At 35.5% G+C, this 24753-nt stretch overlaps 3 protein-coding genes across 3 annotated transcripts in view; 1 reads left to right on the forward strand and 2 right to left on the reverse strand.

Annotated features, from left to right (window-relative positions):
- LOC133862807 (anaphase-promoting complex subunit 1) overlaps window positions 1-15336 on the reverse strand; it is a 32639-nt gene extending 17303 nt beyond the window's left edge. Inside the window, exons 1-19 of the mRNA XM_062298681.1 lie at window positions 14856-15336; window positions 14467-14530; window positions 13587-13671; window positions 12549-12835; window positions 12220-12325; window positions 11888-12048; window positions 10149-10336; window positions 9994-10063; window positions 8722-8892; window positions 8037-8521; window positions 6162-6621; window positions 5415-5753; window positions 4305-4388; window positions 3411-3503; window positions 3237-3296; window positions 2751-2849; window positions 2340-2480; window positions 867-947; window positions 179-256 (exon numbers count right to left, since the gene is read on the reverse strand). Coding sequence (XP_062154665.1) covers window positions 179-256; window positions 867-947; window positions 2340-2480; window positions 2751-2849; window positions 3237-3296; window positions 3411-3503; window positions 4305-4388; window positions 5415-5753; window positions 6162-6621; window positions 8037-8521; window positions 8722-8892; window positions 9994-10063; window positions 10149-10336; window positions 11888-12048; window positions 12220-12325; window positions 12549-12835; window positions 13587-13671; window positions 14467-14530; window positions 14856-15082 — 3279 coding nt within the window. The 5' untranslated portion in view covers window positions 15083-15336. The remainder of the gene's footprint in view (window positions 1-178; window positions 257-866; window positions 948-2339; window positions 2481-2750; window positions 2850-3236; window positions 3297-3410; window positions 3504-4304; window positions 4389-5414; window positions 5754-6161; window positions 6622-8036; window positions 8522-8721; window positions 8893-9993; window positions 10064-10148; window positions 10337-11887; window positions 12049-12219; window positions 12326-12548; window positions 12836-13586; window positions 13672-14466; window positions 14531-14855) is intronic.
- A 3138-nt stretch (window positions 15337-18474) lies between these two features.
- LOC133864886 (em protein H5) lies at window positions 18475-19200 on the reverse strand. The gene is made up of 2 exons (XM_062301315.1): window positions 19011-19200; window positions 18475-18864 (listed from the first exon to the last, which is right to left on the reverse strand). Exons 1-2 carry the CDS (start codon window positions 19123-19125, stop codon window positions 18701-18703), a joined length of 279 nt encoding a protein of 92 aa, XP_062157299.1. The 5' UTR covers window positions 19126-19200; the 3' UTR covers window positions 18475-18700.
- Window positions 19201-21155: 1955 nt separating this feature from the next.
- LOC133864076 (probable protein phosphatase 2C 25) lies at window positions 21156-23865 on the forward strand. Its single transcript, XM_062300277.1, has 3 exons — window positions 21156-21710; window positions 22401-22739; window positions 23152-23865. Exons 1-3 carry the CDS (start codon window positions 21240-21242, stop codon window positions 23494-23496), a joined length of 1155 nt encoding a protein of 384 aa, XP_062156261.1. The 5' UTR covers window positions 21156-21239; the 3' UTR covers window positions 23497-23865.
- Window positions 23866-24753: the final 888 nt, after the last annotated feature.

Genomic DNA, 24753 nt, shown 5'->3' on the forward strand with positions numbered 1-24753 from the left:
GAAAGAAGAACACAAATCTACTAAGCTTTTTCTAAGCCAGTTTTAGCATATAAATAAACTTTGGTAGAAAAAACATATCCATATACAAATCAAAATTGATAGAAAAAAGTATTTGCAAAGATAAACTTTAGAGGCACATTGAGGAGGTAATCTAAAGACAACAACTCATGATGCATACCTGCAGAAGGGTTGGAAACTCCAACTCTGGATAGGAGGAAGATGGAGGGGGTTGATCAGGTATATGAATATAAAAAGACTGCCATGCGATAATGCAAAAAGATCAGCTTAAACTATGCGCAACATATATTATGAGGAGTGAACACAAATCAAGAACAAAAAAAAAAAAAAAAATCTAGAACAAATAAACTATAGAAATTATAAATCAATGTCTACAATTTGTACTAAAATAATTCAACTGGATATCTTCAAGTAAACTTGATGTGATGTTCGCTGGTTGCTCAAAACGCAAAAGCCCTATAATTTCATGCTTGGACTGTCTAAAACTCCTATCATCAATTTGGAGCTGCTCATTCACAACAAATTTGGTGTGCTTAAAGAAAAGATAAGAAAAATAGGCATTGAGAAAATGTGACAAACAATATTCATCGCATAAAAACAAAACAACTTGAACTTATCAATCAATAGAAAAAATATAACATACAATAAAATGGAAACTTTCCATCATAAAAATAGAGAAAAATAGTTTTGATGCAAAAATGTGAAGTAGAAAAAGTAAGCAACAAAGACAGATTTCTGAGGCAAAGAGAACAAAAATCATGAATAAAATCAGCATATCAAGTTACTTTTGCTAAACAAGAGATCAGTATAGAAGGAAAGGTGAAGATCAAAAGATTATATGTTTTTACCTTTGTTATTGCTTGTTGCATTGTCCCCCTATAAGAAGCTGCCAGGCCAAGCATTAACCCTGCAGTTGTGCTTTCATGTTCCTAAAAAAGTAAAGTGTCAAGAAAGCACAATGAGACTCTGATTGTAGAAAGAATAAAAGAGAATAGAAAAAGATGAAGAAGAAGGAGGAAATGGAAACGCAGGCAACAAAACAAAAGACACGAATGCCTTGTATGCCAAACACCTGTGTACATACTTAACAAAAATCTCAAAAGAAAAAAAAAACCCTAGAAAAATACATTTAAGTCAATCAAACCATTATGGCAAAGAAAAATCAGAAATAAAACAACCAAGGAATAGTACATAGCTTTATAAATGTTTCACTACAAGTAAAGTCTAATGAATTGCACCATGCTGCTTGAGGAGCCAATAAATGACATTAAATGGAGACCGGTTGTAGCACCCCACGTAAGAAAAATATGAAAAGAAAATAGAAATTAGAGTTTAAAGATAAAATAATAAAAATAAAGATATATTTTGGGGTAAATAGATGGAGCACAATGAGGCTTGTAGGCTTTTAATTGACCAAACGTTAAGGTTTTAGGGTTTAAAAGCTTAAAAGATTTTGAATTTGTGATGTCACGTTCGAACAAGATTTGGCCGCATTCGAACGCAAAGGAATGTCAGCGTTCATGTGATGAGTTTTGAAAATGATCTTTCAGACTTCAAAAATTACATTTTCTTTTTAGATGCAAAGGAGTTCTTAAAAAGTGCATACTGATACCTACTCATTGGTTTCACACCACTGCCTTATCAAGCATACATGTTAGTGAATTCAGCTTGACATACATTGCTAACCCATTTCCTATGAACTTAACTTTTTAGACAGTCGGTTGACCATCGAAGTATCATGGCCTATTCTATCCATAGATGTTTCTGGTAATTCCTTCTGCTCTACACATTAAGGCTCACACTCTGTTTATAATTGTTGCAAGTCTATACGCGAAGGGAAGTGTTAATGTGTGTTAAGCTTGATACACATTGTTGGTATGATATTCTATCAACATAAACTTTTTGGACAGTCAATGAAACAAGAGTAGGTTTTAAAATTGGCTTCATATATACTCAACAGAATAGATTATAACAAATCAAGTACGATTTCAACCAGCAATAGATCACCAAAGGTAACTTTAATTTACTCCATTAAAATAGTGATGCACTGTATCTAATTTCCCCATATGCTACATCTTGTAAAAATCACCAACACTTAGGCGAAAAATATACTTGAATGACCCAAAAGATCCTTAGAGAAGCTGCATAATCTCAGATTTATGAACACAATTTAAGCAAAAATTAAACCCTGAAACATAGCAACACAACATTCATAGTAGCAAAACAAAATAAACAAAAATTAACCTTTGGGAAAGAAGACTCAAGGAATAAGAGGCACTAAAACTAAAGATGATAAGTAACAAAGATCATGGGAACTGCACCTGATTATAATACTGGTATATGTCAGTAATATTCAAAACACGCAAGTATCCATGTAATCCTAATGCAAGAAGAAGGCCAGCATGAATAGCATTTGGTTCCTCAGGTCTGTTATATATTATCCAAGTTCTTGACATTTTACCCTGCAAATGAAAGGTCTACACACATCACATAAAATTCAAGATATACTATATAGGTAAAAAAATATATATATATAATGGACAAAAAACAAAAAACTTGCTTTCACTATATGGAAGAAAGACAAGTGGGTGGGATCCAAATGAACAGAACAACAAACTTGCTTTCACTATATCCATATAGACTGCATTAGAAATACCAAGAATTTAATTCGCCATAGAGAAAATCTATTTAACTCTGCGTGTGCTGTATTATGTTAATAAATAAAGATAAACCTGAAGGGGGGCCAGTCTTAGTCCAGCTGCAACAGCATTGTGAAAGTCCGGCCAAGATTTAATTTCTTGTATATTCCGTAAGTTTGGATCTAGATTAACCTACCAAGCAACCAAATAAAAATGTGTAAGTGATAAATGAAGGTAAAAACATTTGAAAATCATAACAAGGAAAATATGGAAAAGTCAAAAGTCAAAACAGCAAAATACATAAACATGCCAATGAATGGAGAATTAAAAACAAATTAAAGAAAGGCACCCCTTTCAAACCGAAATTTATAGGGTGAAAAGACAATTATAATGGAACAATTTATAAAAAAAATAAAAATAATAATAATAATCAAAATTCCGTATCTCACTGAAAGATCTTCTGTAGTCAGTTTATGATAATAGATACGGTAATGAATCAGTGATAGGTGAAAGCAAACAAGAATTCCAAAGAACATGGTCAAGAAATCAACATATTAATAGAACTTAATATGAACATACAGTTGCATTTTGTTGGGCAGGCAACCGACCTGCTAAAACAAGCTTCGGGACTGCGAAGTCCTACAAAAAGTTAAAGACAATCTATCAGGAAAAGATAACTGTATCTCAAAGAAACATATTTCATGAAAGACCTTTTCCTTGGAGGGTGAGAAAGATTTTTTAATAGAAGAGTACCTCTGTTAACAGAGTATATATAGTCGCAAGAGTAAACGCCCCACGACCGAAAGGAAGAGCAGTGGTTCTTTGAGCAAGGTTCCATAGCTGAGCCTTTGCAAAACAAAAAAGAAAATGCAACACAATGAAGCTTAGCATTGTGAACTATTATGTCCATTAAGCAGGAGAAGCAAAAAGGATATCAACACCCTCACAAAATACAGAAAATCGACAAGAAACAATGTCCAATCCTTGTAGCTGCATAAAAGTCATGTAGGTGAAGAAAGAAGTGGATTCAATTACTAAAATGTAAGGTGGATGCTCTTTTTAAATTTTCTGCAACAGCCTGGGAGGCTTCCCAACTCAATTTGGTTAATCTGCAAGTTATCTTGGTTTTGATTCCATCAAAGAGCGAATGTTTTTAAGACCAAACTACACAATTAAAAAGAACATTTATTTTGTGGGCCCCTTGTTATTACAAGTTTACACAAGCACTAAACTTCATTAGCAAAGCCATTACAGCCTTGTCCTGTATTCAAGAATTAAAAAGCCAGGAGGATAGCAAAATAGTTCTAGAGTCTAGAATCCTGACTCATAATCTCAAGTTTCATCTTGGGAAACACTACGTGATCACTACCATGTATATATATATATATTCCATTGCCAGCCGGATAACAGCAATAAAAGAAGATCCTTTCTCCATAGATAACAGTCTCTGAACCATATCAGGCCTTGAAGGCTTATGCTTTTACCATTACAAATTCCTACCATACACTTATTCTGCTTCACTAAAGACCGTGCCATTTCAGACCAAGGAACTGAATTTATGTTGGTGGGAGAAAGAGCTACATATATCATGGAAAAAAATGAATAATTCAACATTCAACTGAGTACAAATAAACTAATAAAGCATACCTGTTGGAGGTCCTGATCAGGGGCACTAGGGTTAACAGATGTTTGAATTGCCACAGGTCTCGCAGAGCACAGAAGGCGTCGAACCTAGTTGAAATTAAAGTAACTATTAAACATGCGTAATAGAACCGAATTTAAAATTATACTTTTAATAATCATCACGATAAAATGTATACTTTAAGGAAAAGCAGGGAACTGAGAATGCAACGAGAGAGAAAATACTGTCAAACAAAATTATAAATATGTAAGAGGTTGCTTGATAGTCATCATCCAAAGATATTCACAATAATGTAAGAGACATCAAATAAGATCCTGAAGCTTGAGGGCCTACATAACAGGCTCAACAACACATAAAGACAGCTGAATAAACAATTGCATATCAAAAGCTCATGTACTGGGAAAAAGAAAAGTGTAATCCCACAGATTACTACCAGAGATACAGGTATACAACCTATATAAAACAAAAATATGGCAAGAGAAACAGGGTTACTTTAAAAAAACCTAATTGAAAGCATATTTTGTCAACATCTTGAACTTCAAAACTATGAGATGGATGATGTGAAGTCCTAGAAAACCCGCAAAAACACATGCCAAACCAAAAGAAGTCAAAAGGTCAAACAAAAACTGTATCCTCAGAGCTTTCCACTCACCATATATGGTAAAATTAAGATAAAAACAACATTGTAGTATGACAAGCCTGCAGACCATATATACATTGTCACTAAACATAAGAACACAGAGTATGAATCATTCTATGCATTATGGGGAACATATATGATATATGGTTAAAACTGAACACCTCTACAACGTCAAAGCACGAGCAAAACTAGATTACACAACTCAAACCTACGCAGAATGGATCCAAAGAGTCAGGTGGGTAGAGCAAAGGACTGCTTGTTGCCTAAGGTGCACTATTTGAACCATTTCAACATTGATTTGTTTGCAAACTCTTTTTTTTTTTTTGTAAGTATCGAATATCAATAAAAGCATAAGGCGCCCCAGATAAACATGAAGTATACTATTTGCAACATCCATTCTTAATATGTAAGTACATGAAGAATTGATTAGAAACATGTTAATATAACCGGTTCAACTTAAAGGTCCTAGACTGACCTCATTCAATCGCAGATCACGACCATAACGCAACTGTGTGCTTGAGTTGAAGATATGCTCCATACCATCTGTCAAAGACCCATCAACAGAATCTGTTTCCTCAAATTTGGTACTTTCCAGCCCAATTGTATCAGAAACTGTGGAAGGGATTGTAACTGGATGCAAATGTAGCATGTAAGGTGTAGACATAGAGATCAAATTAACATTGGTTTGGGCCCCAAGTTCCCTAGATTTCAAGGAGCATGCCAAACAAGACAAAGCCAAATCTTCCCGACCAAGAAGAAGATATGCAGCTGCAGGCCAGTCAGAGGGAGGAGATTCCCGGCACTTATCCAATGCCTGATTAGTGCAGAAACAAACAAATAAGCTGAATATGAGGAAATCAATGATGGTAAAACCCAACAGATGGATCAGCAATACTACAATACAGGTGCAGCAACGAAGATTAAACTACATTTTTCAAGATAAAAATATATAATAGTAAAAATAATCCTATATTGTTGTCCAACACGGTTTAGGTGTCAATGGGATAGAATAGACAATTATCAATAACTTGAGATCAGCATCATGTCTGGTGGTATGCTGTCATAACCATACTATAAATCTACAGGCACCTTCAATTTTACAACAATCACCTTCCTGACACTGTTTTTAAACAATACCACAGAATACTTATATTCCAGCTTTCTTAGGTAATCCGCATTCAAATTTTTTACACATATGATGCATTATTGTGGCCCAACTTACATGCCGCAGAGGAAGAGATACACCAGAAGGCAGTAAGTCTAGCTGTTGCAGTCCGAATTTTTCCCCAACCATTGCCAAAACTACAAGCTCCTCATTTGTGCATTGTGATCCGGGGGCAATGTTACAGTAAACTCCAGATGAAAGCTTTCTCCCAATCTGTTTAGCACCAGATAATAAGCTATAAAAAGAGACTACCTTTCGGGCCCAACTAACAACAGAACTTCCATCTTTACAAATTAAAGGTGGAAGATCATCAATATTAGCAGAACCACTTCCATGTCGCAAACAAATCTCAAGCCATCTGAATAAACTTGGAGCAGATTTCCAGGAAAAGGAGGTCGTGCACATCCCAATTTTCTTGAAAAGACCAGGAAAGTCACGAACATAATGATCTACATATCTTTCCTCGCCCAGGAAACTAGCAATATTACACAATAGAACTGCCAGAAGCTCCAAGTCCCTGCAAGAATTAAAGTATCAAAGCATTATTAAAAAAGAAGTTGAGAACTAATGTACCACAAGTCATTGCTACAATCTATTCAAGGTAAAAAATCAAACGTAAGAGGGCTCAACCCAAAATGCATATAGCAGGCAGTAGAAGTGCAATAACTAATAAAATAAGTACTCTATGGTACCAAGGAGTTGTTTCAGTATGAAGTAAAGCAAACCCTAATGCTTATGCCCTAGTTATAAATCTTGACTTGGCATCTATACTTTTATATATATATATATATATATAAGTATCGAGAAATCATTAAAAACGTAAGGCGCCACCATGTACACAGAAAATATACAAGAGAAGCCTAAAAAAAAAACAAAAAAAATCATCGTAACTAATCAGTAATCACCACAGGAGAAACTTAAACAGTTGTCCAGAGATACAAAGTATTAAAAAATAAAAACTTAATCTCTTCCAAAGTCCTCTCGCGGTCTTCAAAACTTCTATCATTCTTTTCCTTCCATAGCCATCACAAAAGGCACGAAGACACCATCTTCCACACAGCAACACTCTGAGTGTTGCCGGCAATCCACTAGCAAGCGTACATATCAATTACTCATCTAGGCATAACCCAAGACAACCCAAATCGACTAAGGAAAACATTCCAAATGGCACAAGCAACCTCACAATGAAAAATATGGTCTACGGACCCCCCATCTATTTTGCACATACAACACTTATCAATCACAATGACGTGCCGCTTCTGGAGATTTGTCCATGGTAAGGATCTTTCCTAAGGCCGCTGACCACACAAAAAAGGCCACTCTCAACAAAACCTTAGTTCGCCAAACACTTTTCCAAGGGACAAAGACACAATCATGACAACTCCTGACACTACAGAAAGATTTAACACCAAACAAACCCTTTTTTGAAGGAAACCACCACAGCTTGTCCTCCCCTTCTAGTCTCACTCTTGCTAAATGCAACACCCTAAAAAATGAGGCAAAGGCTTCCACCTCTCAATCATGAGCCGCTCTAATAAAGCTCGTGTTTCACTGAATAGCACCTCCATAAAATTCTACAAGAGTCACAACAGAAGCATCCTTTATGCGAGTAATACCAAATAAAATTGGAAAGACTTCCTTAAGGGCCGTATCCCCCCACCAAAGATCATGCCAGAATCTAACCTTGAATCCATCTCCCACCTCAAGTCTAGTATACTAGACAAAGAATCATGCAAATCAATTTTTTTTATATACAAGTAATGCAAATCCAAATATTAAAAAGATGCACGCTGTCTACACTACCAACTAAAAATGCAACTTAGTTAAAAAGTTATTTTAGTTATTCAGCTCACAAGAAGCATATAACTCAGGACCATTCCAAATTCTAACACAAAGAAACAACATGAATATACATAAGAAGAAAAGACTAACCTTTTGCGAAGAATATGCAGTTTTAGACTCTCATATACTGCATGCAGAGAATCCAAGCATTCCATCAATAACTCAGAAGAAGATGAATTTTGCAAACTTCGTTTACCATCTGAATTTGACCCAGGGGAAAATCCCAGAACATCATGTGACATCCCAGAAGAAATTCCAGTGATAGAGTTAAGTTTGTAACTCTTGTGAAATTTGCTGCTAATAAGAAACTCCCAAGATGAGTGTGGCACCGATTTCAGAAATTCTTGAGAAACAACACAAGAGCTTTTACACATTTTCATAATAATACTACAAAGAGAATCCCATTCTGAGTTAACACTAGAATCAGCATCTGCTAAATAGGCAGAGTCGCCATCTTTCCAAAGAAGACCAAGAAAATGACCATAGAACCTGGAGCTAAGCCCCTCAGCCATTGCTGTGATGCAGTCATCTGCCAACAGAGATGATGGGCTTCTTCGAAATGCACATCGAAACATCTGGAGAAAGAATCAAAAAAGAATTGTCAAAGGCTATAGCAACAGCTATCAAAGTAAGTTACTTCCACAGATAGAAACATCAACAGTTTAGTACAAATACAAGAACGAACTCAGGTAATTTGATTATCAAGAAAATTTGCACAAGACGAAAAAGCTATATATGTATATAGAAACATAATGACAGTTATAAATAAGCATACCTGCCCATTATTTGCTATTACATTGATACGTCCCTCAACAGCATCAGCCAGTCCTATAATCTTTAAGTCATGCCACATAGATGATGTTTCTGGAAAATCCAAATTATGTGAAACTCGACTTTTACTCAAACAAGAAGGTAACATATACCTGCACAGGCATTGCTCCCCTGACTGCAATTATAACATATACGTCAAATTATACACATCTGAGAAAAAGACACATCAAACTTTAGCAAGCAACTCTTGCATGTCTCATAAAAGGAAGAAGGAAAAGAAGAACGAAGAAATACTTTCAGAACAAACTTATATAAGATTTCTACAGAACAGGCATTAAGTGGTATAAAAGAAAGCAAGAACACTAATCTCACTCTTAATTGGATAAAACATTTAGTTTCGTTGAAGATAAACATTTCTGCATATGGCAAGCAAACTCAACTCAGTGGAAAACTTTAGACAAGTCACTTTGGATTGGCAATGTGAATCCTTTTTGCCAATGAACTATTATCCAGGACATCCATTTGCAGTCACATATATGCGTTAAAACACTAGAAAGGTCAAGGGAGATAACTGATAAGTAGTCGAACTTCACTGGGCTTTAGACTTGGTTAAGTTATCTATGATAAGATATTCACTACAATAATTTTTTAAGACAGATAGAATATTAGTGAAATGCAATTACATATCATACTAGGTGGCGTGAGAGAAATTCTAGGCTTTTTGAGGATGTGGAGGTTCAGGTTGGGGCTCTTTGTAGAAATGTGCTTAATATGTTATATCTTTAGGTGTCGGCGCATAGCTTGGGTAGTATGCCGTACGCTGATTTTTTACTTTCTTGTTCATTTCGGTCCTCTAATTAGGGGCTCCTTTGTATACTTCCTGTGTACTAGGGTTGTGTCCCTCTGCGCTTTTTAATGAATTCTTACTTATCAAAAAAAAGATATCATATTAGTCTGAAAGGTAAACTGCCTCAAAAAGTACTCGCACATTAATATGGCATATCAGTATAAGAACAAGAGTTATACTCGATAATTGGTAATGCAAGCAAATGTAATCTCAGTATCAGTAGTGAAGGACCAACTGTCTCTAGAAATAATCAAACATGACCAATTCCAGTCAAAGACATGGTACTCACAGTGTGATTTTGAAAAGTATGCCATGGAAAATGCAAACAAATACAACCATAGAAATTCAATTAGAGAGAAAAACAAAAAAGAAAAAAAAGGTTAACAGAATTGATGTAAGCTATGTTATAATCGTATGCATATAGCTTACATAGAGAAGAAGGCCATTTTCTGGAGTCAAAACAATGATGTCTGAGTATGATAGCAGTCCCACTTGAACTCTGGAAAAAGGGAGGGGGGGGCACAAGATTATAAAGCAATTGGTCAAGATAAAACCCAACAACAACAACAAAAAATCAATTCTACCTTGGGCGTGTTACAATCACAGGTTCAGCTGCAACCGCAGGTATGCTCCAGCTCATGTCAGGTTTTATACCAAACAGAATCTCATTATTTATTTCAACACTTTGTAGCCTTACAGCCAACAATTTTTTTTGCTCTTGGTGAAGAAAACAAATTACAGGAGATGCATCATTATCCGTTGCCAGAAAAACCTGGTAAACATTAGAGAACAGTAAAATTCAAAAGAAAACGGAAAAATCATATATAAATATGAACATTTTATCGTCAACTACTCATGAAGAAAACAGCAATGTAACAAGATCGATTAGATGCAGATCACAAGCAACCAAACACACATAGTATGCAAAAATATACAACCAAAGGGGCTCCCTTTTAGAAGAATGTTCCCAATCCCAGGTGAGTAAAGCATCTTAAAAGAAAGAAGAATTGAAGAAACAAAGAGAAAAACAACAATCCAAATAATAAGGCCTCGTTTGGTTCGCAGAATAGCCATTCCATTAGGAAAAGGAATAGCTATTCCTGGGAATAAAAGGTGGTGGAATGGAATGGTTATTCTTATTCTTTTGTTTAGTAATAACTCACACATTTTAATATGAATTCAAAGAAAATTACTAAAAAAAACCCTACATTTCATATATATATATAAATCAAACTAAAAAAAAACCAAAAAAAAATTGAAATAAACTGGCGGCCACCCCTGATGTACTCTGGGGGTGGCCACGGCCACCCCCTCGCCCTCCACAGTGGCTAGCCGACCACCCCAATGGGTGGTCAACCAACCACTTCGGGGTTTAGTTTTTCTTTTTTCTCTTGTTTTTCTTTTTTTTTATTAAAAAAAAAAAGATTTGAAAGAAAATAAAAAATGAGTTTTTTTTTTTTGTGGAAAATGTAGTCTTTACCTCAAGGAATACCAATTCCTCTCGTTTTTTAGAGGAACAAGAATTCCTCTTCATAAGGGAATAGCTATTCCATGGAATGGACCCCTATTAAACTAAAGAATAGTTATTCCTATAAAATAGTCATTCCATTCCAGGGGCTTATTCCGCGAACCAAACAGGGCCTAAAGGATGGATAGGGTAATCATGGTCTTAAGACATGCAAAACCAGTAACCAAAGGATGTCCTAAGTCAGGTCCTGCCACAAAAATCTATGAAGTTCAAAAATGTTATTAAACCAAGCATGCACCAATAACCACATCAGTTAAGTCAATCCAATTACGTGAAGATTCAAACATTTCTTTAAAGTTGAAATCCAGTTTGCTCATTATTCTTCCATGTCTCTTTTAAATATTTGTTACATTGAAATGAAAGTCACCCTAAAGATCCATGAAAAAAAATAAAAAAAAAACTTGTGGCTATATTCCTGATTCTATTTAGGAAGAATCAAAGAGGCAAACCCAAGCCAGAAACCACACTTAGACAGATCCAATTAAATAGACCCAAGCAGTCCTTGCCTCATCGGACCTTAAACCTGAACCCCAACACATTATGTGAAGCTCCATGCTCTACTTTTATCCACTGGCTGATCAAAGATGCCAATGCAGCTTCTCCCTTCTAATATAAAGTGCAGTCCATTAATGAGAAAAAATTCTTTTGAAACCTTCATATAGCTTCATAATGCTCTATGTTTACATAGTTAAAGAAGAGAATAAGAGGGAGGAAGACAATCATTAATTTACAAAGAGAGATTCCCTGATTAATTTTCATTCAAAAGACACCAAAGATCAGTAAGTACATTGACACCTTACAAGCGGCTGTCATGGCACCCTTCCCCTGCCATATTCTATGAAAAGAGAACTGTTTTGGTAGTACATCAGCAGGAACTACATCAGCTAAACTAGCATCTGCCACTTCAAGGTTAGAATTAACTGCTTCTGCAACCCATACCGAGTGTTGCATCTTTCCTGCATAAGAATGAGTCGATTGACTATATCAAAAATGATGAATATTGAACACGAAGATAAGAGCTTTTGTGTGTGTGTGTGTGTGTGTGTGTGCGTGTGTGAGTGTGTGTGTGTGTGAGAGAGAGAGAGAGAGGCCAATTTAAAATTGATTATGACGGATGCATAACAAACCTTTATTGTATGATGCCATCAGAGGAATCTGATCACTAGTCCATATTGTTCTTTCATCAAATTCCTTCATTATGTTCAAATTTCCTCTCTCTTCAATATAAGTTGACTGAAAAATTCATTCAACAAAATTTATTTATAAATAAGAAACAAAGAACAGGAAAAAATAAGCGTATATTAACAGAAACTAGAGTCCAGGAACGAGTTATGAACATAGCACATATCCAAAGCAAACAAAATAAAAAGCTAACAAGAAAAGACATTCAAGTAAATATTTTTTTGATAAAATTCAAGCAAATATGAGTAGTAAGAGGGAAAAAAAAATTATGTACCTGTGGTTCTTCCAGCGGATCCTTCAGAATTAGATGTGAGCACATTGAACTTGTGTCTCCCTTAAAAACATAATCAAATGCACTCAGAGATCCGAATTTATGTTGTGGACTATGTCCAATTTCTCTCCTATGACGGGGTATATCACATGTGCCTAATAAAGTACTTGAAGATGAAAAAGGAATATGCGCTGGTGAATACACTTCAGCTGCCTGCTGAAGTAATAAACCAAATGGAAGAGGCCATATCGATGTGATGGTACGAGGGAGTGGAATAGATATTACCTCACCTATTCAACAGAGTAGGAACTCAGCTTCAACACATAATATGAAATAAATAAGGTGCTTTAAGAAAAATCTTGAAAGAAAATATAACTCCTTACAATTTCCAAGTAAAATAAATTGGTAACATTTCCCACCATAGATTGGGAGATATAGTTTGGTAGAATGATTTTGGCTCCTTTCCAGCATATATAGAACAAGAGAATTCCCAACTTTTTGTTTATGAGTAATTCAATCTCATTAAAAAGTTGCAGATGGGTGCATCTCTAGTACACATGACATATACAAGAGAAACCCCTAATCAGGAGTGAGTTTAGAACTTGCAAATACTGACTCTAATCCTGCCACATCGGCGTTAAAAGGAATAAACTTGCAACCCATCATGTGATGGATTTTAACCAATGCACCACACAGATAATCATGAGCCTGATTCTGGATTTATTTTCTCTTCAAAGAGCAACAAAACCAGATATTTTGGGCACACCAGGACTACTAAACAGAAGTAATAAAATACTCCATCATTGCATCCCTATTATTTATTGCCTAGTGATAGCACATCAACGGGTTCCCATCTTTTTATTGATGCTGAAGTGGCAAGGTCGCAAGTAATTTACAAGACATTTTTATATTTCATTTCTTATCAAAAAAAAAAAAGACATTTTTTTTTCTTTTTGCTGCAGAGAGCCATGTCCTAAGAAACAAAGAAAGATCTATTATCAAGCAATTAAATTACCACTGAACCTATACTGGCCTGCTTACCTGACGTGTTGTAGATTGTTAACGAATCTATTTGTAAGACACAGAGCAGAGCTTCAGCCATATTGCCTAGACGACACCAGCACACCTGGAATTTAGATAAAATTATTGCCAAAACTGAAAGTTCACTGAAATAGAGCAAATTTTTTAACAAATATCGTTCTATCTGAAAGACATACACAGTGATAGATATAGCAAGAGATGTCTAGCTTTTATAAAATATAATGAAAAGCTCTAACGAACGAAGAGAGAGAAGAAATAATGCATTAATGTTTGAACTGGATATAATTAACACATATAAACACCATAGGATCAAAAAAAAAGGAAAAAAAAATGTCTAAAGAATTTATGTAATAGCGTCTGCCTCAAAACAAGTCAAGCAACATATTTAATGTAAACAATTTGCATTCATTTTCTTATCATTAAATCTTTATCAATCAGGTGGACGAAGACTGGCAATCACGCGTGCTTTGTTGCCATCCCTAGCAGGTCTATGAGAATAGGCACATTAAAATTACCGTGACCTACTTTAACTATTTGAAGTAAAGTTTTCCGTTAATATAAAGAAAAGCAGTAAAAAAACAAAGTAACTATAAAGAGAGCAAAGGTATCATTTTACAAGAGGTATTTTACTCCCAAAGTTCACCACACCAACACAAGATATAGAGAAATGCTACACACACTCCCAAGGGCACACTTCCTAGCGTGGCAGTGAAAATCAGCATTAGCTTTAGATGGATTACCATTGAATTTTGCATCCAACGGTGATTTTCACTGCCAGGTATGGGAGTATGCACTTGAGAACGTGGACTTGAGAGTGCATGTAGCATTTCTCAAAGAAATATACACCCAATCTATACACTGCATCAGAGAAAATAAGTACCTTGATGACCGTGGAGGGTAAGGTGAATCTCTTAAACACTCGTGCACCTGTCGTCCATATTATCCTGTTACAAACAAGTGGAGAAAATTGCTACAATTTAATCAAATAAAAAAAAGGGAATGAAACAGGTTGTTCATCCACAAAAATTGGCACACGTGATTATTACAAATTAAAGAACCAGGAATTGATTTTGATTATTGTTCGGCTGCTGAGAAAATGTAAGGCAAAATTCGAACTGAACAACGTTCCACATTCAAAACTCCAGAAACACAAAAACTACTCCAGGTGACCACACGAACTACTTTTACTTATCAAATTAAACACTAAGATAAGAAAATGCCTCTTCGGATTCTAAACTATTGTTTCTGTGTGACTAAATAAAGAATTACCGGTTCCCTCTGATGAAAAGCTCGTGATCGCTACGATCGCTGAACGCTGTGGCTGACGCGTCTGGTTCACCGGCTTCGTCTCTTTCTCGAACGACTTGTGGATCGAAGAGAAAATAGTCGTACTTGTCGGTGACATCATCGGCGGGCTTTCCGTCCAGGGCTTCGGCAATTAAGCCGAAGGGCTTGAACTCGCCGAGCAGTGTGAGCTGGCGAACCCCCACCGACATTTGTGAGCCGTACCGGTGACAGCGTTGGCTCGGCGATTGAGAGAAATGGAGCAGAGTGGAGTGGAGCACTGTGGAGGTCAGTGTGAGAGCTCTCTCCCGCTCTTTTTCTGTGTTTGAGGAATTAACGGGTGGGGAATTGTCGATAGTGGGTTTAAACCCTAGAGTTTGCTCTGTTTGGGTGCAAGGAGTATCGAACTTTAGCCAAGATTATCCTCAACCTCTTCGGGAATTATGGAACCATTTCGGCATTTCCCCCCTACAAAGATTTCCCCCAATAATGTGAAAAATAAAAAATCCTATAAATTGGTGTTCAATTCTGTTTATTAGATGGACGGTTCAAATCAATTCTTTAAATATAAAATTGTCAGTTTTTTTTTTTTTTTTTTTAAGTATAAAGGTCTTTTAAGTATGTAAAGAGCATGTTTTTTTTTAATAATTTAAAAAAAAAAATCATGTGTTTTTTGCATGATAATTAAAACATTTATATAATTTTTTGAAGTTAAATGACACATAGCACTTTTATAATTAGATTAAAGGAAAATCATCTATCCTAGTTGTTCAGTTAGTTGTTTAAAATGTATGTGATAATCATATGATCTATTAAAAATGCACATAATAATAAAAAATGTATATAAAAATTACATGTATTTTAAATGTGTCAGTTTAATAATTGAGTGGAGGAAATTCCTTCAACCAGTTTAAAATAAAACTTTATTCCAATAATGCCCTTACGTTATTTTTGTTTAAAGATTTGTTTTTTTGTTTATTTCAACTTAAAATATTTTTAATGTAAAACGTTTTTAGTTTAAAATATTTTTCAAAAAATTACTAATTTTTTGTATTTGGACATCGGCTAATGCTAGGAAGCAGCATTTTATTCATAATTCATCCAAAAAAAAGTGCTGCTCCATGGCACATTTGTAATTATTCATGGCACATTAATTTAATGTGCCATGAAGTAGCACTTTTTTTCAAATGACTCCGCACAGGCCCCCCAAGCCAAAGGCTTTCCTCCAAATAAATAAATAAATCTAAAAAAAAAAAAAAAAACTTTTACCCCTAATTTTTTTTTTATTTTCTTAGTTTTGGCCTCTCCAAAGGTTTTATATCAATTTAACCCTCCCAAAATCTAAAACCTAGCTCCACCCCGATTTCAAATAAAGTGTTGCTTCTTAGCTGTTAGCATCACTCTTAGCCATAACCCTTAACTGTTTGATTCGCAACTTCGCATTGAAATAATGAAATCATTGTATTCAAAATTTCAAACAAAGTTTGCTTAGATCCTACTTCATGAAAATGTTTGAATATTTTGAGAGGTGATTTTTATGTTTGAATCACTTGACTCTAAAAAATTTGGAAAGTGGGCTCACTTTCAACGCTCGAACTCCAATTCCTTTCATTACAGTATTTTAACTAGCGAGCCTATAGTTTTCTTACAGAGGAATGGTCAATTTTAGCCCAAATAATTTGTTAAGAAATGGTCAATTTTAGCCCAAATAATTTGTAAAGGAACCTACCCTCTCCTCTCTAATCCATTCTAGACGCATAATTTACGCCCCTGCAATTCTCTACATAAAAATAGTAGTCGTGCATTCGCCTTATGGCAGCATTACCTACTGACTAATAATTTTTGTACATCATTTTGGTGTAGATAACGTGCAAACATCTATTTTTTATTTTTTATTTTTTATTTTTTATTTTTTATTTTTTATTTTTTTCTAAATAATTTTCATTTGGTTGAGCTGGTCATGCACTCAACCCCTGCTCTTATGTACATCAAGTGTACATTATCTGCATCTGATTTTTATTTGGTTGAGTTGGTCAATGCATTTACCCTTACTCCTATCCTATATTAGTAGCCATGCGGTCACCTCTATTTTATTAGAGTTAGAAATGGACAAGAAATTTAACTTTTATTGAAAGAAAAAAAAAAAGATTTCATATATGTTTTTAAACACGCAATTTTAAAAGTTAAAAAAAGTTTAACAAATTTTTTTATGGAGGAGCAACCTCCTTATCTCTGGTTGGAGTGGCTGCGTAAGTGGCCACCCCTAATCTTGGTGGTTCGGTCGATTGTGTTGTTACTCTTCTCTTTTCTTTTTTTAATATTTTTACTTTAAGTAAAAAGTCAGTTTGGTTACTCTTTTTTAATATTTTTAATAAGCAAAAAGCCAGTACCTAAACGTGCATCCTATAAAAGTGAATTATGTTTTGGTTGGAGAAGGGTTATCTATTTTAGTTTTTTTATTTTTAAAAAATATTATACATGTTTTGTGGGGGTGAAAAGTAAATTTTTTGTTGAATGCTTAAAAAAAGTGTGGTTATGTTTTTGAAAATCAGGCATTTTTAAAACCATTAAAAAACAATTGATTTTTGTCAAAACATTTTCCAAAGTACAAAATTTTATTGCATTTTCCAAACATGTCAATTATGCAAATACATGAGAAATGCAGTCAATACAACAACTCCAATCTTTTATCACATGAGTAATCATTTTATATTACATACCTTCCAAAATAATCTCAAAATTATAGAAGGAAAACATAAGATAAGAAACTCGACCCCGCACCCCGCACCCGCATCAGCCGGATAATCAAATGAGAAATATTTAGTTTCATATTCACATAGGACTATTTTTCGAACTCAAACTCGGTCTACCAATCATCAACTGAAATATATGCATGCATCGCTAGTCACACAATAAGAGTTTGTGAAGCCTATTATGTTGTATTCCTTTTTTGTTTTCAAAATTTTTTCGAAAATAAAAAACAAAAGCTTATATATATATACAATCCAAATCGGCTGTCAGTACGTACTTTTAAGAGCTTTGCTACACATACATCCCTCATCCTCTCTTTATAATAAAAAAATTGGTTTTAAGGAAAAAGTTGTCTATGATGTGAGATCAAAGACAACTTTTTCCTTAAAATCAATTTTTTTAAGGAAAATGGGGAGACAAATGGGAGATGAGGGGTGCATTTCTAGCATTTCTCTACTTTTAAAGATGAGATTAATTCAAGTACCGGCCGGCCAGTTGGGGCACCTGAAAATTCACTCTTTTGGATTTCGCAGCATTGTCATCATTTCTTGATTTTTTGGTTGGCATTAACGTATGGATCGGGCCTACAATTGAGGATCCTTAGAATTGACCTGCAGAACAGAGAGGGAGGCTGTGAAAGGGCAGAGCATGCAGGAGCTTCTGTCCGAAGAGGACCCTGTCACAGCCCCTACAATTTTCCGGGATCCAAATCTTCCAACTTTAACCTGATCTGTTCTTTGTGTTTATCGAATATTTGCGACCCAAAAACAGGGAACAAAAATAAATAGTATCTAATTAAGCCATGCAAGGATAATAAAACCTTCATATACATATATATATATATATAGTTGCCATCAAGTACATAAACATGACAATACCGAGAAGCAGCAACAACCTTGCAAAACGCAAAAGGAGCTGCCTCTCAGTCACTACAAGAACAGAGATCACACACCAATGAACAAATCGTAACCGCTAACACATAATAGATAGAACCACACGTACCCGTGCACGGTCATTCCCAACTACATTAACACATGCATAAAACAATTAAACAGCTTGGAAATACATTAATTAGCTCATTAGCTTCTTGTCCTGAACTTGGACTCGTCAATTGGGATACCCTCCTCGGCAGCACGTTCTCCGCCAGACTTTTCCACGGTGCTTAGACCACCCTTGCGACCCATCTCCTGGTACCCTTCTGGCCCGAGCTGCTCCCTTCTTGTCTGCCCTCCTCGGCTCCTCCCTTCCATTACATAAGTGGCCACAGCAAAAATTAGCCAACCAAGCCAAAAAAAAAAACGAAACAACGTGCAAAGCATATAAAGAAAACACGAAGCAAATACACATATATGTACGTGCAAGTATAAGAGAGCTCAGTAGTTGATTAACCTTCAGCGAGGTGTTCCTGGGCTTCAAGGCTTTTGCCGCCTGTTCCACCAGGGATCACAGTCTCTCCCTGCTTAGCCCTGGCTTCAAGTTCAGCTCGTTGCTGTTCCGAAGACATGGCTCTCTTTTGTTGGAAACTTTTCGCTAAGTGAACCTGATGATCTTCGAAGACGATGAAATCTTTGTATTACTAGCCTCGTATGGGGGTGTTTGGACGACGGGTCGTTAGTGCTTTTATAGGGACAAATTGGGAGGAAAAGCATGTTGAACTTGACGACACGTGGACAATGATGCGGCACCTCGGGGAAAGTCCTAGGTGACACGTTGCAAAGAGAATGACACGAGTCGTGGCTTTGTGACAAGGATGTGAAAGAGCCCCGTTTCCGTGGCACGTATATATGCATATGTCTTTTTTTTCGGTTGGAGATTACATTGGATGCTGAATTTCACTATTTGAAATATTCTTTTGGATCTCGGAGCCTAATTAATAATCTATTGGAGGAGCAATCAGAACTTCACCGAGATAGACATTTCCAAAGAAAAAAGAGGGAAATATTATAATGCTCAATTAATTTGTCTTAGTCAAATACATATGCATCATGCATCGCGTCAAAGGAGCATTATCATAATTATTGTTGAAGCATTTATTCATGCAGAAGCCAATTAAGAACGATACATCTAGATTCTGAACCCTGGAAAATGTCTTCTTTTCTCATCTTCCAGTTCCCTTCAGATGACAGGAGACAATTCCATATATAGATAGGGCATATATACATGATGAATATGTTATGATGTTATTTTTAAATAATTAATGTAGCTGAACTGTGTTTGAAAAATATAAAATCTGATCTGTGAAATTAATATATAGTTAGCTTTCTCAATTCATCGAAATGGGAAGAATACCATAAATGCAAACCGTAATGGTGTCACCCCTAGCTTTACCCAAATTAATTTGTAGGGATAAATGCTATATGTACTTAAATTTTTATAAATAGAACTTTACTAAGATGATGTGGAGCTTATTCATTGATATTCGTAACATTTATTTTTATTAATTGTTTTGATTATCTCCAATGAATAAGCTCTACATTAGTTAGTAAGACTCAATTTGTAAAAGTTTTAAGTACATGTAGCATTTCTCATTTGTAGGTAGAGCTAAACTTTTCATCACCTATAAAAAATAAAAAATAAAAGAAAAAAAGAAAAGCGGGCAATATAATTTATTATATCATTATTATCAATCTACTTCTGATTATTCCGTGCTTGTACCAACCCCGGCCCGTATATATAGGTTTGTTATTTCCAAATTCACATTTAAAAAAAAAAAAAAAAAAAGTATCAGTGGAAATATATATTTATAATAATATCACATCACATGCATGCCACCGACTGTTCGTAGTCACGATTAGCTTATAATTAAGTTATATAAATTGAAACATGCAATTATAAACTCTGACCACTTACCCTGGACCAACAGCATTACGCTTCATTTCCAGGGCAAAAGAATAAGAATATCCAGACTGTGTTTGCAGATATAGGTGATCAGGATTGTTTTACTATTATTTTATGGTTAACATTTTAAATGATGTCATAATGAATATATCATTAAATCTGTAAAATTTATTTTTAATTAAAAAATAAAATTTCTTTATTTTACCTACTCGGACCAGTCGGTGGTAGTCTGGTAGACATATTAAAAAATAAAATAAAAAAGAGACGGCGAAAAAAGACCCAGTCTCACAGAGTCACAGGTAAGCGCCAGACCAGTAAACGTGTTGACCGTTGAACGAGTACAGTCACAAAATACCCACCACCCACTAGGCCACGGCCGACGGTTATTTTCTTCTTTCTCTTAAGTATGTTGAACATTATTGGACACTCACAATAAGAGCGCGTGTATCGTACTGCCAGTCACCGCTCGTACAATCACGGCCGATAGGGTGTTTAGCTCGTTCAGCGCACCCAAGTCAAACCGGATTATCCCTCACGCTCTTCGTACGTTCGTCCCACAATGTAGAACCACAAAAGAAAAAAATAATTGAATTCTTGAAAAGAAAAACAAGAAAATTCTACCACTCGAACTTAGTCAATTCCTTTCGTCGTTTAATGTGGAATTTCCATGACTATATCTACGTACTCCCCTGAGTCCCCTCCTGAATGAGCTTGTGCTTGCACTCTGCATTTCACGGAGAAGAAACAAAACTCTGAAATCTGAAAGAACAAACTGCAAATATGTCCTGCGCTGCGACGGTCTTAAACTCTCCCATATTTTCTCCAAGAGTTTCCTCAATCCTCTGCAAATCCTCGGCTTCCTGCTCTTCTCCTAGGGTCCTCCATGGCCTACCACCAACCCCATCACGATCATCGTCATCGTCATCTTCAGCGCCACCACCACCATCCCCATCTCCATCGTCACCCTTTTCGGTCCGCTTTAATAAACAGATAAATGGGACAAGTAGTAGCAAGAAGGAAGCTTTGGGTTCGGTTGGGGGTGCGGTTTCGAAGAGGAAGAGGCCGGCGATGCTTGATATTCCGCTGGTGCCACTGAGTTTCGGCGTTGATACGCCTAAAGGTGCGGAGAGTGGAGCGGACGTGTTGGACGTTGAAGATGATGGGTATGCGCTTTACTGTAAGAGAGGAAGGAGGAGAATGATGGAGGACCGGTACTCGGCTGTCGTTGATTCTCATGGAGATTCTAGACAGGTAATGTCAAATTAGATTTATTAAATTGTTTTTATGTGTATCCAAAAGTATTTAAGACTTGGATTTTGACTTTTCGTTTAATTTTTAGCAAATTAATCAAAATGTTTAATTTTGATGAATATGGGGATACTGAGATCTCTTGTAAAAGATTTAAATTTGACTGATTTAGCTAGGGATTAGATATCAACAGACAACAGTGGAACCTAAATTGATATTTTTTTAATAACAATTCTTCTTCTTTATAATAATTATCTTGGATGTATAGTAGTATACCTTCTTTTTTTCTTTTTCTTTTTTGAGAATTGAGAATGTAACAATTTTGGATATAGGAAAATGTTTGGATTTTACTACACTTTTATTCCTCGAGTACCGTATAAGTGAAAAAATTAGAATTGAGAGTGTAGCAATTTTGGATATGGAAAAATGTTCGGATTTTACTACAATTTTATTCCTTCAGTACCATATGAGTGAAAAAATTAAGCGTAAATTTAATTAATTGTTTTATAGCTGACTGATATAAGTGTCGTGTAAACTATCACATTGGTTTGTAAAGAATTTGTAATAAAAGTTTACCCGCACTCTAAAATATGACAATTGTTTCAATAGACACTAACAAAAAAAAAAAAAAAAAAAAAAAAAGAGTTAATGTGCTTATAACCTGACTTGATCATATATATCCTATGATTGCAGGCTTTCTTTGGTGTTTTTGATGGACACGGGGGTGCAAAGGCTGCTGAATTTGCGGCCCAGAACATGGGGAGGTATATAATGAATCAATCGAAAAAGAGATGTGGGGAGGAAATTGTGGAAGCAGTTAGAGATGGTTACCTCACCACCGATGCCGAATTTTTGAAGAAGCATTTTGGGGGTGGTACTTGCTGTGCGACTGCATTGATACAAGAAGGTGATCTTGTGGTCTCAAATGTTGGTGACTGTCGTGCGGTTATGAGCCGAGGAGGAATCGCCGAGGCCCTCACATCTGATCACCGGCCATCTAGGGCTGATGAAAAAGAACGAATTGAAACCCTGGTAAGCAGAGTAATAGCCGTGTACCCTGCATGTACATATGTTATACATGGTAACGAGTCTTTTGATTTAGCAACTTCAAAACGTACAATTTGAAGATAAAAAAATTATTAATTTCAAACTTAGTGAAAACGCGATCTTTAAAAACACGATTACACATTTGATAAAATAACAGTTTAACTTTTCCATCATAATGCAACCTAGTCGTCAAATGGCACGCTTGAAAGTTGAAATGAACCGTTTAGATTCACAATTGCTTTTCAAACTATACATTTTTTTTTTCAAAGACACTCTATGACACTTTCTGTGCTTTTAACCTGCGAAATCACGAGGGCGAAGCAGGCTTTTAACTTGAAGTGAATAATGAACGTAGTACATTGTAGCTAATCAAATCTTTGCAATAACCATTTTGCAGGGTGGCTATGTGGATTGTTACCAGGGTTTTTGGAGAGTACAGGGGTCTCTTGCTGTATCAAGAGGAATTGGAGATCGACATCTTAAACAATGGATTACGGCAGAACCAGAGACCAGAGTCATAAGGATTGAGCCTGACTGCGAGTTCTTAATTCTAGCATCTGATGGTCTTTGGGACAAGGTTAATAATCAAGAGGCAGTAGATGCGGTTCGCCCTTTGTGCATGGGAGTAGAGAAGCCGGTGCCGGCTTTTGCTTGTAAAAGGCTCGCTGAGCTAGCAGTAATAAGAGGCTCCACTGATGATATAAGCGTGATGATAATCCAATTAGGCCATTTTGATTCATAATTTATGTTCAGTATGGAAGAAGCTCAGATGAAGATGGGTGACTTATAGTTGTTCCTGCAAGTGTTTTTTTGGAGAAACTTGCAGCTTAAGGAAGCTTGTCCTTAAACCTCTGCTAGGATTGCCGGAGAAAAACAGTATAGATCTTAGTATATTATGCCTGCACGGTTGCACCTTTCTCCCATTTCTTGAATAGCTTGTCTGCTGGGATCGCCCCTGCAGTAGAAATATAAAACATAGACATCTATTCAAACTGAATAGAAGCTTATTTAACTTCATATTCTGGTGAAAGTACTACATATAGCATATTTCTCTCTATGTATAACGGCATATACAGTATTAACATATTAATTTTACTTCTCGTTTCATTAATTGTTGGTCGCATTCATCTTTCCTGCACTGGGTCGCTAAGCGTATTACCCATTGATTGGTTGTCACTTGTCAGTCATACTCTCCCTTTTGATACTGGGTGGCTAGTAGTATTCTTCCTCATAAAGAGTGGCTAGCCGTATTCCCCCTTTCTAGCACTGGGTCGATAAGTTTATATCCTCACTGGATATACACGTACATACATATTAAAAATAATTTATCATTCCATTTTTTTAAAATCAAATAAAATATTACGACAATCTTGAATCAAATTACCTATCTTTTGTGAAATATAAACTTCTAGAACCATTTTTTTTTCATGATCCGGAAGTTAAAATACACGCCCATTGGTCTTAAATTCTCAATCCTTCCATTCTTTAAATTATTGTGAAAGCACACAAGGATCTCCTTTGCTTAAAATAGAGAGTGCCATTTCTTAGTTTAAATTTTGTTTATTGGGTGTGTACATATTATTTAATACCTACATTTTTATATTATAATTATCTTAATAACTGATCTAATAATTAATTGAATTTGTCACGTTAATATTATGAGATAATTATAAAATAAAAATTCATAATTCATAACATTACTTTAAAATTACGTGGCAATATTCAGCCCGCCATTTAAAATGTCGCACCTAATTTAAATTTTGCAGTAAAAATTATGGGTGAAAATGCTGCGAATAATAATCGCCCCTTATTCGATATCGATCTGCTATCCACGTATGAGGATGCGATACCAAAACCATTATTCGCATACACGGATAATTGTTTTGAGGTATGTTGATGTGGTTAATAACCCCATCCATATTCCCTTTATATATAGTATATATTTTATATATATTTAATTAAATTAGCTAAAATAACGTTGTTTTAAATTTTTTAAGTT

This window comes from Alnus glutinosa, chromosome 3, assembly GCF_958979055.1.
Source record: "Alnus glutinosa chromosome 3, dhAlnGlut1.1, whole genome shotgun sequence".
NCBI classification, from domain to species: Eukaryota; Viridiplantae; Streptophyta; class Magnoliopsida; order Fagales; family Betulaceae; genus Alnus; species Alnus glutinosa.

Bases quoted from the DNA above. Each gene is read 5' to 3' on its own strand.
- LOC133864886 (XM_062301315.1), bottom strand. From the start codon at position 19,125: ATGTCTTCGGAACAGCAACGAGCTGAACTTGAAGCCAGGGCTAAGCAG. The intron at 18,865-19,010 runs GTTAATCAACTA...ATGTAATGGAAG, and splicing joins CCAGGAACACCTCGCTGAAG to GGAGGAGCCGAGGAGGGCAG.
- LOC133864076 (XM_062300277.1), top strand. From the start codon at position 21,240: ATGTCCTGCGCTGCGACGGTCTTAAACTCTCCCATATTTTCTCCAAGA. The intron at 21,711-22,400 runs GTAATGTCAAAT...CTATGATTGCAG, and splicing joins CTCATGGAGATTCTAGACAG to GCTTTCTTTGGTGTTTTTGA. The intron at 22,740-23,151 runs GTAAGCAGAGTA...ACCATTTTGCAG, and splicing joins AAGAACGAATTGAAACCCTG to GGTGGCTATGTGGATTGTTA.